This window comes from Notamacropus eugenii, chromosome 1, assembly GCF_028372415.1.
Source record: "Notamacropus eugenii isolate mMacEug1 chromosome 1, mMacEug1.pri_v2, whole genome shotgun sequence".
NCBI lineage: Eukaryota > Metazoa > Chordata > Mammalia > Diprotodontia > Macropodidae > Notamacropus > Notamacropus eugenii.
Window position 1 is genome coordinate 506,862,924 of NC_092872.1, and position 18,566 is coordinate 506,881,489.

Genomic DNA, 18,566 nt, shown 5'->3' on the forward strand with positions numbered 1-18,566 from the left:
TTGATGACAAGTGATTTTGGGGAAAAAAATCTGGAAAAGTCTCCACAGTGATTAGACAAAGGACAGGGCTGGAGAGAAGGTGATTTATTTTACTGAAGCACAGAATTTTAGAGCTGGAAGAGACCTTGGAGGTCATCTAGCTTCAACTCCTTTATAGATGAAGGAGAACTAAAGTTCACAGAGGGGGAAATGAACACTGAAAGTCAAATAGCTAGTAAGTTAGTAGCAGGGTCGAGGACTAGCATCCAGGTTCCCTAAACTCCCTGTCCAGTGCACTTACTGAAAGGATGAAAAACAAATAATCATTAGTAGTTCCAAGAAGTAGGTGGATGATCTTGCAAAGAGGAAGTACTGAGCTGGTTCAAGGAATAGATCACTGAAATACCATGAGTGAAGGTGGTACAGATTAAAGGCTTAACTCTCTGTTACTGCAACAAAGTTAAGGAACATCTGCTCCTTACCTCTAGACAGTAATTGGTAATAATTTCAAATAGGTTAACTTCTTCCATCATCTACCCTCCAGTGGTATTATAGGATCATAAGTCTAGAGGTAAAAGGGACTTCAGAGGCCAACAAGCGTAACCTCTTCATTTTATGGATGAGAAAACGGAGGCCTGGGGAAGTCAAGTGATTTGTCCAAGTTAAGGCAGTGTCAGAGGTAGGATTAAAACCTAGGTCCTTTGATGTCTACTCTAGCGCAATTTCTACTGTCTCATGATGCTTCCTACTCTGCACGTTTAAAATACTGTTTAAGATGGGTACATTTTAGGGAGGACTCTGAGAAGCTGGAGTATAGCAAGAGTAGGGCAGCCAGGATAGTGAGGGGACTTGAAACCAGGTTAATATTTCTGATCAACTGGTTTTGATGCTTTTTAAAAGTATGTGTTGACATGGAAGAAACAAAATCATCTACTGAAATTCATACACTTATCTCAAGCCTCAAAAGCAGGTATTTGGACAGAAAAATCTAGCTGAGATAAAGGCATGAGAGGAGTGGTGGTTACCAGTTTCAGGGTGCACTCACTCTATGACTCACCAGATCCTCAGTTTATCATCCTGCCAGTCAAGGCAGCAAATTACTCCTTTCACTTTTATAACCTTTCAACACTTAAACTTCAACATATAACATAATATCCTATCAATTCTAGTTTCTTGAGAGAAGGAAAAGTTAAGTGTTTCCAAAGCTGACTTGCGTAAAATCTCATATATTTGTTGATTTCAATTTCATTTCCTTAAACATCAGCCAGAGGAAGGAGATAACATACCAAATGAAATCCTAATTTTGTGGGAACTAGAGGATGTGAACAAGAATCAGCCCAAAACATTAATCCATCATTAAACTACTTACCGGTTTATCATTCTCTGCTGGCAATTCAAACACACATCTAAGTTTTGAATCCATAAGATCTTCTGGTTTTGCCTCCTTCCACTAAAACAATTTAAATTTGATAATCAGGACATAATAAAGTTGCTGGGAAAAGAATTAGGAATTTCTTCCTATAACTAGCTTCAGAAAAATGTACATAAAAGCCCAAATGAAGACTTTAAAAATAAATGCAGTATAATAAAGTCTGAATTTAAAAAATCATAAAATTAAATACATTAATTTATTGTAATATAAACACAAATCCCAAAGCCACACTGTCTTAAAACTTTCCTTATTAGGATAAAATGTTCCTTCAGGAACTGAGTACAAATCTTAGTGAAAAGATTGCTGTGGCAAAGAGAAAATCTTTTCAAATTATAGTCCTTAGTGAAACCCTTTAATGCCTATTGAGACAGGTAGCATCTAACTTTCTTTTGCTCTGGGAACATATTATGCCAAAGCAAGGAAGTCCTACCTTACATTAGGATGTTTTCCCAAACTGTGTTCTGTAGAACCCTGATGTTTCTTGGGATGTAAAAGAAGGGTTTTGTGGAAAAGTTTTAATGCTGGTGACCAATTATTTTAGGAAAAGGAGAAAGGAAGGCTCTCTCTCTTCCTTGAGTTTGACAGAAGAAAGAGGCCAGATATGGGGTATACAAACCAGGGAGATAATAAAACAAAGAGGAATGAAAAGGGAGAATTGTCTTTTCAAGTAGGAGCAGGATACCCTGCACAATGGTGACGGTGTCAGATAAAGTTGCTGACGTGCCTAGAAATGGGTACATAATTAAGGCAAGAAGGTGGGATACTGGTAGCACATGTGACTGTGGCTGAATCTGGAAGAGAAGCCTCAAAGAGAAGTACCTTGGAAGAGTAGAAGCACAACTAGCTGGTGACAGCAAAGAAATATTCATTAACTCTTGCCCTTCCATATGTTTTTAGCCTAATCATCATTCACCAACTTACAAGCCAATGGCACTTAGGGGCTATGCACTCTTCCCAGAGTCAAGACAAATCAGATCTATTTCATGTTACAGCAAATATATATATTATGTAAAGCAATCTCTGTATGAAATTAGGCTTAATTTATTTTATACTGCAAAAAACAAAATGATATATATATATGCCTTGTGCTGCTCTAGAAGGCATTTCATACTCCTGGAGCAGCATCTGTATGGGTTCCATCAACACATTTCAAGCCCAAAAGTAACCCTTTGCCAAACCTGTCATGGAAACCTCTAGACTGAGAAAACAAAATTAAGTTACTTTTCACACCATGACTTTTTCTGCTACACCAGTTAAACCTGCTATTATTTGGGTGAAAATAATTCACTGAATATTTTACATTTCAGGTTGCTTTCCCCTTATAACTTAAGGCCATGTCTAGGTTGAACTCTCTGCTGATAATTGTTAGTGAAATATTCAGGACATAAAAAACTCATTTTATTATCAATCCTAGATGAAAAAAAAAACACAATTTGTTGAATCAGGAAGAAAACATACATTTCAAAGCAAAAGGGAAAAGAACAATCAAAACCTCTGAAAAATCAAAAACCTCTAATACCCCAATTTACCCGATTAAGGAGAAGCATAAACTAGAAAATCACCTCAATAATGCACTAGGTAAAAGGTAAAGTATTTGAGGGGCCTCTTGTTATTAACTCTACAAAAGGGAAGATAGCCTACTAACACCATCCAGTTCCCCTTCAAATTTGAGAGTGAAAGGTTAATATGGAACCAGCTCTTCTTTAATTTATCTCTACGTGAAACCATCCAAAGTTTCTAGTTACAATGTACCACAGGTTAAACCAGAATTCTGCCTGCCAGCTATGTTCTGATGAAGGAAGGTCTGAATGAAAATGCCATATGGATACATACTGGGGGGGGTGGGGGGGGTGGGATGAAGAGGTTCGAGTGGGAATAGTCTGTAGAATAATGCTCTGATAGATCTATCTATAAATAGATGTATTTATGAAGGATAATTTAAGTGAATGACAACTAGATAACTGAATAGCCTGTCTCCATTCCCTGGATGAACCTACCGTTCTATTTTGAGTTGGCTGGCTGTAAAGTGTTGAAAGCTTTGTGGGACATATAATTTGTTGCATCTGTTTATCCTAAGGTGACCAGATGTCCCCTTCTAAAGGGATAGCCCTCTTCAATTACATTTTGTTCCCTTGAATGAGGATCTCCCTTTTATAATCTGTAACTCCTCACCCCTCCCTTTTGTTCCCCTAACGTGTGGACAGAATAGCACCTGTCTATGAGAGTGTCTTCTCATCTCTTAGGTAGTATGTCTTTTATTAGATAATGTGCTCAGACCCCGTGGATACTCTCTTTCTTCCTTTCCCCCACCATAATATAGTGTAATAAAAAGATAATTGCACATGAAACTGAATCTATTATGTACAACTTGCCATTCCTTTTAAATATATAATAAAGTTATCATGTAAATGTCTTTTAAGGGGAGTCCTACAAAGACCCATCATCTTATTTTCCTTCATGTATTGATAGCATTTGGAAAGTTATTTGCTACTATCTCCTTATTCAAAGCAAGAGAGACAGTTAAAAAATACGTGGTTATATTGAAAACAAAATTGGAGGGTTGAGATAAAAACAGAAAAGTCCTATGTCCCTAAATTCATGATGCAGAAAACAAATGAAGAATCCATTCAAACTGTCAGGTTCTATGGGGCTCCTCACACTGTTTGGAGGTGGGGAAAGAGAAAAAATCATTGATTTTAGGAAATACCAGAAAAATAATCTAAAAATTTAAAAAATATCACTCATACCTAAATGACTTGATTTAATTTTTTAAGAATGCAGACACGAATTTGTGCCCAGGCAGTTTTATTTAATTGTTTAAAAAAAAAGAGAGATGTATTCAGTACTTACTACTGCTTCCATATCTGAGGTGTCAGTCGGAGCAAACATAGATTGAACCATAAACTTGTGTTTACTTTTCTCATTAGGATCATAATCGAAAGGCTGAAGCATCACTGAGGAAGAAAATATTTCATTAGGTTGAATCAGACTTGTATCATTTTTGGTCATTTTATAAGAATGCAATAGTAAGGAATCCCATAAACTTCTTTTTTGGAGGGGAATAAGGGGAGATTAGGAGGAGATGAAATCATCAGTTCTTCAAAGTATTTACATTTATTTGCACAGTACTTTAGAGTTGGTCATACAGCCAGAAAGAGCTAGTTCAATCCTTGTATCTGACACATACTGACTAGGTGACCCTGGGCAAGTATTTTTTTTTTAACCTTTCAGCGATTTGGGCAAATCTCCAAGACTACAGAGTCAATCACTGTGAGCCTCCTAAATCAACGAAATCATAGATCCAATCTCTGTATCTTCCTAACATTTAGCACTGCTTTTTACATGCATCTAATTTGGGCATCCCAATAATCCTGTGTGGTAAGGAGAGTAAATATGATTATTTCCACCTAACAGACAACAGGACAAACAGAAGTGTTAAAGAAATAATACCACATAATATATCTCTAGGATGTGAAAGTTTCCAAACAGTTTTCTTTTTCTCAAAATACTCCTATGAAGTAAATATTGGTAATCATTACGCCTGTCTTATAAGGGTGGTGGCAGAACTGAAATATAGTAAGATGACATGACCTGCTCAGGGTTACAATGCTAAATACCAGACCTCAAGATCAATTCTCTAGCCACTACAGCTTGTTGCCTCTTTGAACCCATAGCAAAATGGAGGTCCAGATGGTTCTAGATGGTTCATATTTCATATTTCCAAATATGAACTACCCAAAATAGGTGGGGAAGGACTGAAAATACAAATATATCTTTTTATTAGAGACAACAGTTTCAAACACTTGAATATTCCACTCCTGCCCTCTGAATTTAAGAAGTGGGCAACCATGGCTTAGAGAAGGCACAGTCTAGTGGATAGTCAGAGCTCGAGTTAGGAAGAACTAGGTTTAAATCCCATATCTGGGTGACCATGGGAAAGACACAAATTCTGAGTCTTGGCTTTCCCAAAGTAAAATGAGGGGTTGGATGAGATGGCCCTCGATGGTCTCTTCCAGCTCTAAATCAGTAATCGTAGGTTAAAATATAAGGACTTTTTAAAAAGTACTTTAAATTTTTAAATTTCATGATAGTTAACAAAGAAATGCCTGGATTACATTCCTTTTTCCCAAGAGAATGCAAGAAGTAGTTCTCACTTAAGCATAAGTACTAATGGGGCAGCTAAGTGATACAGTAGATAGAGTACCAGCCCCGGAGTCAGGAAGACACATCTCCCCGAATTCAAATTTGGTCTCAGACTCTTACTAGCTGCTTTATGTCACTTAAACCTGTTTGCTGTACTTTCTGGAGAAGGAAATGGCAAACCACTCCAGTTTCTTTGCCAAGAAAACCCCAAAAGGGGTCACGAATGCCAGAAATGGCTGAACAACAACTACAAGTACTAATAAAAGCCAAGAAAGAAAATAAGAAAATACCACCTTAGGTTTACACATCCACACCCCCACATCCTTTCCTCTGAAACTTTGACCCAGGGAACACACCTCTATTACTCACTGAGGGGAAAGAAATTTCTCTTTTCCATTAAAAAGTCACTGGGTTCATATTATCGTACTCTAGGAAAAAGGACTTGATTCGTGTCAATAAATTTTATCTTTAACACAGGTCAAAGGGTAACGAAGAAGTGAAGACAGAAAACATGATAATGAAAATTTTCTTTCCAGAAGAAAATCTTGTCTAGTAAGACTGTCCAAACCACTATTTGATAACCAGGGATGATTATACCAATGTGGGTGTACTGTGGGTAAAATGATATTCCCCTGAAACAGAATTACACACAGAGGAAAAGCAAGGAAATAGCAAGGCTGTAACCAGCCCAATTAACACCACTCATAATGAATGTAGGTAAGTAACACTGTATTTATTTAACATATGTATCTGTTTGAAAGTCATTCTGTTCTGAGATTCCATAATAACATTTCATAGCTGTTCATCTTTTCTTCACAGAATCACACAACCCAGTTTCTATATTCATGATGTAGACCCAAGTCTTAGAGGGCCACTCTCATACTTGCTCTAGATGCAGAGAGTTCTTTTCTACAATGAGGGTAGAAGAATGTAGGAAGGGAAAAAAAAACACTAGGAGTCAAATGGCTGAGGTTCAAATTCCAGCTCTTCCATTTGCTATCCATACACAAGCAATCTTAGGTAAGTTATTTTACCTCTTTGATACTCTGCTGTTACATTTATAAAGGAAGAGAATGCACTAGACAATCTCTAAGGGCCCTTTCACCTCTAGAAACTATTAAAATCTGAAACATCTCCTACCTCTGAACCTTTGCTCACAGTATTCCCCATGAGATGTCCTCTATCTCCCTGTTCACAACCTCCTTCACTTGTATTATTCTTAGAACCCAACTCACCTTGTATGAAGCCTTCCTACAACCACTTTAAATCAGTTAAGAACTTTCCCCTCTGATCTCATGCATCACTTTTTTCTTGTACCTAACACAATCAGCAACAATATTAATAACAGCTAACATTATGCAGCACTTACTACTTACTGGACATTGAGCTAAATGTCTTACAATTATTATCATCTCATCTGATACAAAATATGACATATCTGTGTTTGCACCCTACTTGACTATAAAGCTCTGTAAGGGCAGGACACTTTCCACCCCTCTAACACCTCCAAACATAGTAGATGCTTAAATATTTGTTGAATGTTGGTGGACTAAAAATCCTTATTCTTTAAAAATGCCCTTGGCATATTCCTCACAACATTCATTCAAGTGCTCTTTGCCACGAATGACCTTGTGAGAAGAGAATACCAAAGCAGTCTGAATATTCTTTTTTTTTCGGGTGGGGCTTAAGCAGCAAGGGGAGAAATCAATACGTTAGAAAGCAAACATTTCATAAGATAAGTATCTGAAAGCCCCAATCCAGCTAAAAAAACAAAATGCTAGAATAAATACTTTCATTCTATGGATAAGCAGTTGATTAAGGGAGGAGGTCACTTAAGCACAAAAGACCTATAAAATAAACTACATACTTGGTGTTTAGCTTTTGCAACTTTCTAAATATATTTTTACTCCTACAATTCCACACTAGAATGGAAAGGATTCCCATGTGCTCAAGTTAGAACATGTCTTTTCAGTGAGGTACTACTGGAAGCCATAGCATCCCCTACCTAAGCACCAACATCAAGAATTTGGCCCTGAGGTTCCTGTTCCTAGTGATAGATAGGCTATACAACTGAACTCATTTATTCCCAAATAAAATTTTTTCCTTGTCATTTTCAGTTCTTAATGGACAGATCTGACTCTTGCTCATAAACATCCAGTGACTTCCTATTCATGTCAGCATGTGCTCGTCCTTTGCTGCCGAAGAAGACCATGCCATCAGAGAAATAATGACATGACTTGCACTTGACTTTGTTTTGAGTGTGGGAGGGAGGGCTGTGCAGGTCACCAGCCTCACTTCTCCTCCACAGCCATCTGAATCCAGTGACCAGATATTCATCAGGATGAGACTGGAGATGACCCAGGATGAGGCAATTGGGGTTAAGTGACTTGCCCAAGGTCACAGAGCTAGTGAGTGTCAAGTGTCTGAGGTGAGATTTGAACTCAGGTCCTCTTGACACCTGCACTGGTGCTCTATCTACTGCACCACCTAGCTGCCCAGTGACTTCCTATGAGATAGAATATAGCTATTTCTAAAATCTGGTACTAATACAACTCAATTCAATAAACCTTTATTACTATGCACAAAGTACTGTGCTCTCTTAATCCCCTTCTTATGTTTTGCTTTAGTTTCCTTCATGTTCTCTCCAGTCTGGTTCTAATGGACAAGCTACTCTCCAATTGGAACCGTTGCCTCCACACTGAATTTTTCACAGAAGTTTACTGAATGTCTTTCCCCCTCCTCTTCCCCACTGTAGGAATATCTGTAATGAGCAGCATGTCCTTCCATCCCCCAACTCCTTCTCTTCTTCAAGAGTACCTGATCTGAGGTACTATTTTTCCCAAGAAAAAAGTCTTACTTGTTATCTTTAGCTGACAATGTTTTCTCTTCAAATTTTCCTAGATCTTGTCTTTGTCCCCTCTGCCTCGTATTATGCTATGCACATGTCATATTCCCTCCAGAAAAACCCAAGCTCCCTGAAGGAGGGATCTGTAATTTTTCATCTTTTCACCCCCCCTTTCAGCATCTAATGTAATGCCTTGAACATGAAAGAGAGTGATAAATGTCTGCTGAATTCAACTGAATCAGTGGCAGATGCACAGATAGGCCAGATAAAAATCCAAAACGTAGTAGAAACGAACTAGCAAAACGATTCTATTTCTTGAGGTAACTTACTGATGCAGAGCATCTGCATAACTTAACATTCTTAAAGAGCTGTCTAGAGCATTGAGAGGTTAAGTGACTTTGCCAAGGTAAGTCAATACAAAATGAGTGAGTGGGGGAGAAGGGGGGAGAGGGGGAGGGGGAGAGGGAGACAGAGAAAGAAAGAGAAAGAGACTGACTCAAGGCAGGCCTCACACATTAAAATGTAAGCTTTTTGAAGGCAGGGTCTGTCTCAGTTTTCTATTTACATGTCCACCATCTTGCACAGTGCTTATCACATAGCAAGCACTTAATTAATTCTTTGCATTCATTGAAAGCACACCTCAGTTGTGTTTCAAAAGGAAGGCAGGTTATTATACACAGATGAAGAAGGGAGACTATTGCAGACACAGGGAACCACTTCTGAGAAACCAAAGGGAGGAGGAGATGGAACGTCACACTCAGGAAACAGCTAACAGACCAGTCTGACCCGAACAGAGAACATAGCTGGAAAGGTATGTAGGATGCCATCTCCTTACCACCTGATAGGAGTGGGGGAAGGAGGCTTGACTCGAATCTAGATTGAGACATTCATTTCTGGACAAGGTCAGCACATGTATGAGTTTTGCTTAACTATTCCTATTTGTTATAAGAAATTTTTTTTTTCCCAGTAGGGAACTACCAATGATATGAGAGACAGAGAGAGAAGAAAAAGGGGTCTTTGAAGTTTTTTTTAAAATGCACAGAAAAGAAGGTGGTTCAAAGCAAGACAAAAACAAGGAAGACAGTTTGGAAATTGTGCCAAAATGATATTATTCTGAAAAAAAATGCAAGCTATATGTAAATGGAGACTTGTAGCTTCACAGACAAGACTTTTTCCAGGTTGTTCTATATGGAAATGTGCATTTTTTCAATGTTCGCCAAGTTTGGAATGACAAAAAAAAAAAACAACTTTCAAGTATGGGTAGTGGGAGCTAAATTATGTATGATTTTATGACAGAGTTAGTGTGTATTTTATCCTAAAGACAATTAAGAGCTACTGAAGACTTTTGAGTAGGGACTGTACCTTAGACCTATGTTATAGGACTATCAACTTGATTACTGTGTGGAGAATAGACTGTAAAAGAGAGGATGATGGAGGCAGGGAGGACAATGAAGAGGCTATTTTAATAATCTAGGTGAGAAGTGATGAGAGTCTAAACTAGAGTAGAGGATGGTGAAGAGGTAGGCTGATAAGAACTGATTACTGATCTGATATGAAATTAAGGGGGAGAAGAAAGGGTGAAGGTAAGTCAAAGATTTTGAATCTGGATGCAAGAATTAGAGAAGATCCTCCCTTCCTTCTCATCCTTCCAAGGCCAGTTGCTGAGCTTCCCATCAGTGTTGAGAGGAGAGACACAAAGGGACGACCATGACACAAGAGTTTATATATAAGTTGTTAACAATCTCAGGGGACCCTTCTATGAAACTAATCAAATTTTTGTCCTTCTTTGCCTAACAACTGACCAGCTGACACAGATATTGACTCTTTTAATGCAATGTTCTCAATTTATGGATGATCCAAAGGAATAAACACTGGATTCATAACTAGGAGACTTGCGGTCTAATCCTAGCTAACCCTACTACTACTGTGTCACACTGTCCCTAACTTCTCCGAGCCTCAGTTTCCTCACTTGCAAAACAAGAGAGTTACTAGACTCTTACAGCCCTCTCTAACTGTAAAATCATGATCCTATAGCTAAATTAGTTTTGCTTCCCAAGCTACGTTTCTGGCAGATAAAACAAAACCAAACCCAAAGAAACAAACACCCCTCCCCCAATTTTCCATGGCAGTTGCCTCCAGGTACTGTGGCTCCCTGAGGCTTGGGGGTAGGGGAACTGGGAAAAGTTGGGAAGAAAAGGTGGCAAGGACTACAAATCTGCTTTTAAAGTTTGTAGACTTTATTACTCTGATAGTAAAAAAAAATTGTCAACTGATTAAAATACAACCAAAAATGAATACCACTAGACCAGATGGTCTCCAAGGTTCAATTCAAATTCTCTATAATTTGCATGGCTAGATTTAGCAATTTAAAGGGGAAACTTTTCTATATCCCTAGGGGTTCCAAGTGAGCAGGAATGTGAACACTGCACTCTAACTGAACAGTTGCTGGTGGTAACAGATTACCTTATCAAGTAGCTCAGCAGGGGGTATCAAATTTCCCTCCCAGAATTAGAATACTTATGAAATAAAAATGTGGATGTCTTATAACAGAATTACAAGGATGTCAATGCAAAAATTTTTAAAGTATGAATGGAAATTGTGGCAAGTCTGTGAACTTCCAGGATGTTCCCCCTCCCTCCCCCCAACTACAGATTTAAACAGTTACTGGAGGAGGAAGGAAGGAAAGAAAAAAGGCAGGGAGAGAAGGAAGAGAGGGAGGGAGGCAGGGAAGGAAAGATGTTGAGCATTAATTTGGAAACATTAATGATTCTTTCTTGGGACTCCTGATCAAATGAGTAATAGCTAGTCTAATAGCCATATCTAATAGCCATATAAATTTCCTGAAACTTCAGGACGTTTCAATGTACTTGGCTTTAAGCAAAGGAACTAAAAAGTTCAAATTTACATTTTTTGGTTCTGTTACTTTATGTCAAAATAAACCTGATTATAATCTACCAGCATGAACTGTGTAAGAAAGAACATTAAAGTTTAATGGCACACTCCTTTGTTCTTTCAGCTGCATACATGTAAATTATGACAAATTAAATGTGACTTGTTACATTTTAGAAGTTAAATCTTAACTGACTAAAAGATATTTTTTGCCACAGTATTAACTGAGACTTATTTTCAGACAGTCTGTTGCTGCTGTTCAGCCATTTCAGTCTTGTCTGACTTTTGTGACTCCATTTGGGATTTTCTTTGCAATGATAGTGGAATGGTTTGCCATTTCCTTCTCCAGATCAGGAAACTAAAGCAAACAGGGTTAAATGACTTGCCCAGGGTTACACAGCTACTAAGAGTCTGATGCCAAATGTAAGCTCACATCTTCCTTACTCCAGGTCTGGTCCTCTAGCCATTGCGCCAACCTAGCATGTTATAGGAAAAAGAGCTGGATGTAGTACGAGGAGAGGCAGGATTTCAAGTTTCAATTCTAATATACTAGCTTATGTTTAAGAAGCAAAACACAACTTTTATAAGCTTCAGTTTCTTCATATGTAAAATGAGAATACCTATAAATACTTACAGGTTTGTCATAAGGATGAAATGAGAATGTGCATAAGGTACTTTGTAAATTTTGCATGAAGGTCAGCTATTATCAATTTCAGTAGGATGATGATTCTGGGACAATCCTTATTCAACTGAATACCTTTGCTATGTAGTGTTCAGTTAAATAAAAATGACCAGGTAAGATTTTGTTACAGAATGATTTTGAGTTCAGTAGTTGTGGAGCTTCTTCAAAGGAAGAAAAGTATGTACGTACTATTTCCAAAAACCAAATAAGTCTAGAAGAAATTATGATTTTGTCAAATGAAATTCCCAAAGAAAACTAAGCAAATGACAATGACAACTTTTCCAATGACCAAAAATATAAATTAGGTGACAGAGTCCACTTCTAAAACATCTCTCCCATTCTTACTTTTCTTTCCTTTCTCATCACCACCATCTTAGTCCAGGTCCTTTCCTCCTGATATCTTGATTGCTACAACTGTTTTTGAATGGTTCCTCCCATCCATCTGGCAAACTTCAGAAAGATTACTTTTCTTAAAACACCACTTCCTCATGTTTTCAAGAACCTGTAATGACTCCCTATTAAATTAAATCTAAACAACTATGCCTGGCTTAATCAACAATTTGGATCTCTTCTCTTTATCCAACTTTTTACTTTTCAGTACTCATCTATCCTTGTCTGATCAGTCACCCCTCCCTCAGCGGTGATTCCTCCCTCTGAGCCATCTCTGACACCACACTCACAGCGAGTACATACTGACTGATTTTCGGAATTGTACTTTGCATCTTATGACTGTCCTCTTCTCTTTACTCACACCACTTCCACCCTAGTAAGGACCTTATCATCACTCTTGGACTACTGCAATAGCTTTCTAATGGGCTCTTTGCCTCAAATTTCTCATTTCAATCCACCCTCTACCTAGGGCCACAATGATCTTCCTAAAGTGCAGGTCTGACCATGTTACTCAAATTTCTACTCAAACTGTAATGGCTCTCTATTGCCACTACAATCCAAAATATAAATTCTATGGCATTTAAAGACCTCCAAAACCTGACTGCAAGCTACCCTTCCAGTCTTTTCACATTTATAGACCTATCTTTCTGCCCTTTAGGGTCCAGCCAAATCAGCCATCTAACAAGAAACTTCATCTTTAACCTCTGTCTTTTACCAAATTTCAGCTCAAGTGCCACCTTTCCTTGCATCCTCAGTACTTCTTAGTACAGTGTCTGTCTGTGCTATTTATTGAGCATTTAGCCCCAAGCTTAATTCTTGACTTGACCTGACTGGATCTTTTACCTGAAGCCTTTCTCAATTCAGCCAGTGGCTTGTCTGCCCAGATTGTAAGCTCCTCAAGAAAGGAACCGTTTGATATCTGCTTTAATCCTTAGCATCCAGCACAGTGCTTGGCACACAGTAAGGACTTAATAAATGCTTGCTGATTAACAATAACCAGCATTTGTATAGCACTTTAGGGTTTGCAAAGCATTGTATATTATCTCATTTTATCCTTATAACAACCAGGTAAGGGAGGGTCTATTATTCTTTCCATTTTACATATGACAAAAATGAGGCTAAAAGAGGTTACAGCCTCAGGTGTCTCAGATGACAAGTCTAGAGTTCTTACATATTGATATATATGTTGTTTTCCTTTTTTCTCTTTCTGTCTGCATTAGTCTTTACCTCTTCAACTAAACTATCAGGTATTTATGGGCAAGGATTACGTTTAATACTTTTTTTTTTTTTGATAATTTATAGCAACCACTACAGCACTGGGCACATTTTTGTCAGAAATACCAATTAATTCTTTCAATATTTAATCAACCCTTGAATCCTATGTCCTCTACTGTCTTCTAGAATTAACATAACAGAGCCTTTCCAAAAAAAGTGTAAGTCTGTGTGCTCCCATATGAATGACCCTAGAATGCTACTATTTAATATTAAAGGGTTTATTTATTATTTTTCTGTTTTTTTCAATATGAGACGGTCACCTGTCACTTCTCACTTTCAGTGCCTACTTCATTTTCAAATCTGCTAGTGGTTGGGAAATCACATAATCAATTATTCAAATTATGCACAAATTAAGAGTAAATAGGTTTTGAATAAAGGGCTGATTCTCTTATAAGTAAAGGATGTGTACTTTAGGGATTCTATTTCGTGTTACCTTTTTGGTTCTTGGCTATTTATCAGAACTTAGATAACACTGTTGGAAACACTTCTCAAGCACTGTAACTTTTTTTTTTTTAAAGCACAATTAACTTGAATTTTTCTGGTCAAAGTTCTACCAAGCCTTTTAAGCACCAATGTGGGCTTCTCTTCTCTGACAGTGATAGTTTAGAAAACATTCTATTGTCCACACTCTCTCTTGTCAGACACTTCAAAGCAAACTCTATCTATGGAAAGAAAAAAAAAAAGAAAGAAAGTGGCCAAGAAATAGATAAAACTTCTCAAATTCAGCTTTCACTATCAGCATTTTTTTCTGATAAACAAATTCCTGGTTGTCTAAAAGCTTTGCACACTCAGATCCTTGGCACTTCTCAGAAAAGGCCAGTGCCCAGGGTTGGCTATTCTAGATCAACCAAGCAGCCCAAATAAGCAGAGTCAGCAAAATCTCAAGAGGATGAATTGTAAACTGCAAATAACACTCTAATTACACTAACTGGCCAAAGTCATCATTCTGAAAGAAAGAGCTGCTGCTCACCTCCTCAGTCTATGCCTGGAAGAACTTTATATTAATTATGTAATTTTAAAAGGCCAAACAAGACAGCCCTATGCTCATCTTCAATTCTTTGAATTTAAATTTAAAACACATTTCAACAACAGTCTTAAGAAAAAAAAAACCTACAACAATTTAACTCCTTAGGATCACAGAATAAAGTGTAACTGCTCTCTCATCCTCTCCTCCTCCCTCTCATATTATGCGTATCCTTTGGGAAACACATGCACAACTAAAATGTAAAACTGAATTGTAAATAACAGAACATTGGCTGCTTTGGGGAAATCAAAATTCAGTGAAGAATACAAAATATGTTAAACTTGGCATATTACAAGAAATGTAAGCATTCTCGACAGAATTACAATTTTATCATTTTACCTATTGTATCTGTTGGTTGACGTGGTTTCTAATGTGAAAGGGTGGGGGGAGAATCCCTCACATTTAACCAGTAGCATTATAAACATATCTAGTAGCTTATCACACTTTTAAAAAATCTGACCATCCCAAAAATATTTCCCCATATTACGTTTTGAAAAGCAATGGCTAAGGACAAGCACTGGACCTGTGATTTCACTGATACAAGACCTGACTCTTAGGTGAGGAAGCTTCATTCTGCCAAAGTAGGTCTCTATCACTTAGGCAACTAAAAAGTCTTAAGAGAATTGCCTGGGGGCAATGAAAGGAGAAGTGACTTGTCTAAGGCCACATAATGGTATGTGTCAAAAACAGGACTTGATTCCAAGTCTGCCTAGCCAGTTCTTGATAAAGTATAGCACAATGTCTCTCAAAAATGACAGGGCTTTGAATTTGGGTTTTTTTTCTTTTGGGATGGGGGGTGATGGCGGGAGGGAAGAATATCTGTATATGTGCTGAACAGAAAGGGTATCTAGAAATTCAGCAATTGTTACAAAGTTTTGTTTGCTTTGGACTTAGCCTTCACCAATAAAATGGGACAACTGTAAGCCCTACATGAGGTTAAGTGAGACAATGCATTCAGGCATTTTGTAAACCAGAAAGCATGTGCTCTCTACATATATAAACATGCACACACAGATGCAATTCAAATTCAAGTTTAATGTGTTAGGGTGAGGATGAAGAGACCAAGGTCATGGCTTCTGTTCCAGTTAGGGAAGGCTGCTTAACTTTCTACAGAAAAAACTCTGCTCTCTCAGAGACTGTTGTACTTCCTAACTCAGGTCTTATCATTTCATAAGACTATATGACAGAATATGAATAGATAGACACCCAAACTGCTACTACTACAAATGCTACTCACTATGGACCTGAGTGACCAAGGTCAAGAATTGTCCTTTCACCTAAGTGTACATTTTAATACACTTGGTTCACTCACAGGATAACAAAATTCATTTTGCCTGATTTTGTCGTGTGGATCATTAAAAAACAAAACAAAAAAAACCCAAATAATGCTCACTGATCCCCTCATGCCAACAGTTGCTTTTCAATCCTTCAATGAAAGGTACTCCAGAGTTCAAAGTAATATGATATCATGGGTCTTGAATATTCTTGAAGCATTAGGTAAGCTCCCTTGAATATCAAGTTAACCTGAAAGCTGAGAAGTCCTTACAGCATTTCTGGTGGCTACCTGACAGTTAGAAAGCCTGGCTTCCCCAGATCACATCACTGATTTATAGAATTCCCAAAGCCTGGTCCCCAGGCCAGCTGGATGACCCAGACAACATCATTCTCTTGAGAACAGGTGAGGGCTGGGACAGTGAAAGAGAGTTAGGAAAGAAGATATATTTGATACAGACACACACACATACATACTTTCTACTCCTTTATCTAAAGGGTTTTCAGAAAATGAGATCAAAATAATGTTCTGGCTGCTTCTTTCTCATGTGCTACAACTTTCCTTTTAGTGAGCAGGGCGATCCTGGAAATATCAAGTAGAATTTTATGTTATATTTTATACAGCATACATTAATATATAAATTGCAGACTATATTTTAAATAAAACTTTATGCAAAGAGGAAATATCTACTTCCTAAGATAATTTCTTTTGTGTATTTCTTCCTTTTTTTGGGAGGGAGGCAGATCTGTGATTTCAGCCACATAAGGGAACTCAGTGAAGGAACTTCCTCTTCTAATTTAACAGAATCTGTAAGTCAGTCTTAGAAAGTTGCCTGAGGCACTGAAAGAAGTGGCTGGCTCTAGGTTACCCATATTTTAAGTGTCAGAGGATAGCTTTGAACCCAAGTCTTCCTGATTCTAAGGCTGGCCACACTGTCTCTCATTCATGTATTTGTCAAATGGTGAACACCTTCTATAAAATCTGGTAGGCAGTCTAATATGGTGGAAAGAAGTACTAGGTTGGGGTTCAGCAGACCTAGGTGATGCAAGACACTTATTATCTCTGGGTTGCAGCATCATCTGTAAAAGAATAGGGTTCAGCTGGCCTAGATGGTCTCTAAACTCCCTTTCATCTTGTGTTTTCAGTGATTCTTTTCTCTGAGGTCTAGCCTTTAAGTAGTATGTGATACATAACATTTTTTCTTAATTCACCTGGGACACTCCTTCTTGAATGATCCATTCAAGTGAAACATCCATCTTCCCACCTCACTTTTTTTTTTTTTAAAAGATTTTCTTCCTTTATAGGTAGGGATAATTCCTTAACAATAAAAATTCTTAATGGAAACAGCTCTCTCCAAGATTACCAATGACCCCTTCACTGTTCAATTCAATTATCTTTTTCTTAAGAGTCTTCAGGTGCCTCAAACACTTATGTCTACAATGTGGACTGTCCCAATTCATGCTACACTTGTAGAGAAGGTAGAGAGATATGCATGGAATACAATCACATAGATTCAGAACTAGCTGGATGGCTGGATTTAAAGAATATTTGTTCACATGATTCAATGTCAATATGGAAGGGGTCTTCAGGAGTACCCCAGGGATCTCTGAGCTTGCTCCAGCGTTTACATTTTTTATCAATTATTGGATAAAGGCACTGATGGTATAAGATCATCATTAGCTGATGATAAGCTACACCACTTGGAAAGAAAATCAATATGGCAGAAGAAATTAGAGATTCAAGAGACTTTGACAGGCTAGAAGTCTTTAGACAGAAAGGCTGGAGGACCACTTGTTGGCTATTTCTTAAGAAGGGTTCTTTCTGTATATGAGTTAGACTAGATAGTACCTGAAGTCCCTTCCAATTTCCAAATTTTGTTCTATTGCTTCCCCTTGGTTCTCCTACCTCTTGACCTATTTGACCTCTCTTCAGACTTGTCCAGTGAATTATTATTGTCTCCCTCCTAGATGTGAATATTCTTTAAAGGTCAGTCCTGGGTCTTCTTTTTGCTATAGCATCCCTTCCTTTTGGGATTTCATAAACTACCTTGAGTACAATTATTCCTACACAGATGACTCTCAAATCAAAATACATAGTCCTCACGGACTACTTCCTGAACATCTCCACCTGGATATTTCAGAAGCATTTCAAACTCATCCATGTCCAAAATCAATCAATCAATAAGCTGATACTTAAAAATGTGTCTTTCAGCATAGCTGGATCTCTCAAAAATGACAAATTATTAAGATGCACATTATATAACAGCTTTTAAAGAACACAGTGTTCAGTAGTGGACGTCATGTTTCTGGCTTCCGTCTTTCCCCTCAGCTTTATTATGGGCAAAATAAAGGAGGTGGTTATTAAAATCAGTAATTCTAATCTGCTGATTGTGATTATGCTCAAATTCTATTTGGACAACAAGAATGCTTTACAAGAGGCTATTAGGATTAAGTAGCAGAAGCAAGGAAACCAAGACTCTAACTCCATTCTTTCCAAACTCCCTGGATTCTTATCACTGTTGAATAGTTTCCTTGTTTCTCTCTTTCTTCACACTTCGATTTAGAAGCCCACGTCTGACAGAAAGACCCAGTAGAAGAGAAGCAGAAAACATAGGAAAGGGAAGGGAGCCCATTC

The 18,566-nt window shown here is 37.8% G+C and overlaps 1 protein-coding gene across 1 annotated transcript in view; it reads right to left on the reverse strand.

Annotated features, from left to right (window-relative positions):
• The window catches only part of VAPB (VAMP associated protein B and C), a 64,609-nt gene that overhangs the window by 7,810 nt on the left and 38,233 nt on the right, over positions 1–18,566 (reverse strand). The window contains exons 3-4 of the mRNA XM_072633444.1: positions 4,262–4,365; positions 1,349–1,429 (exon numbers count right to left, since the gene is read on the reverse strand). Of these exons, the coding sequence (XP_072489545.1) occupies positions 1,349–1,429; positions 4,262–4,365 (185 nt within the window). The remainder of the gene's footprint in view (positions 1–1,348; positions 1,430–4,261; positions 4,366–18,566) is intronic.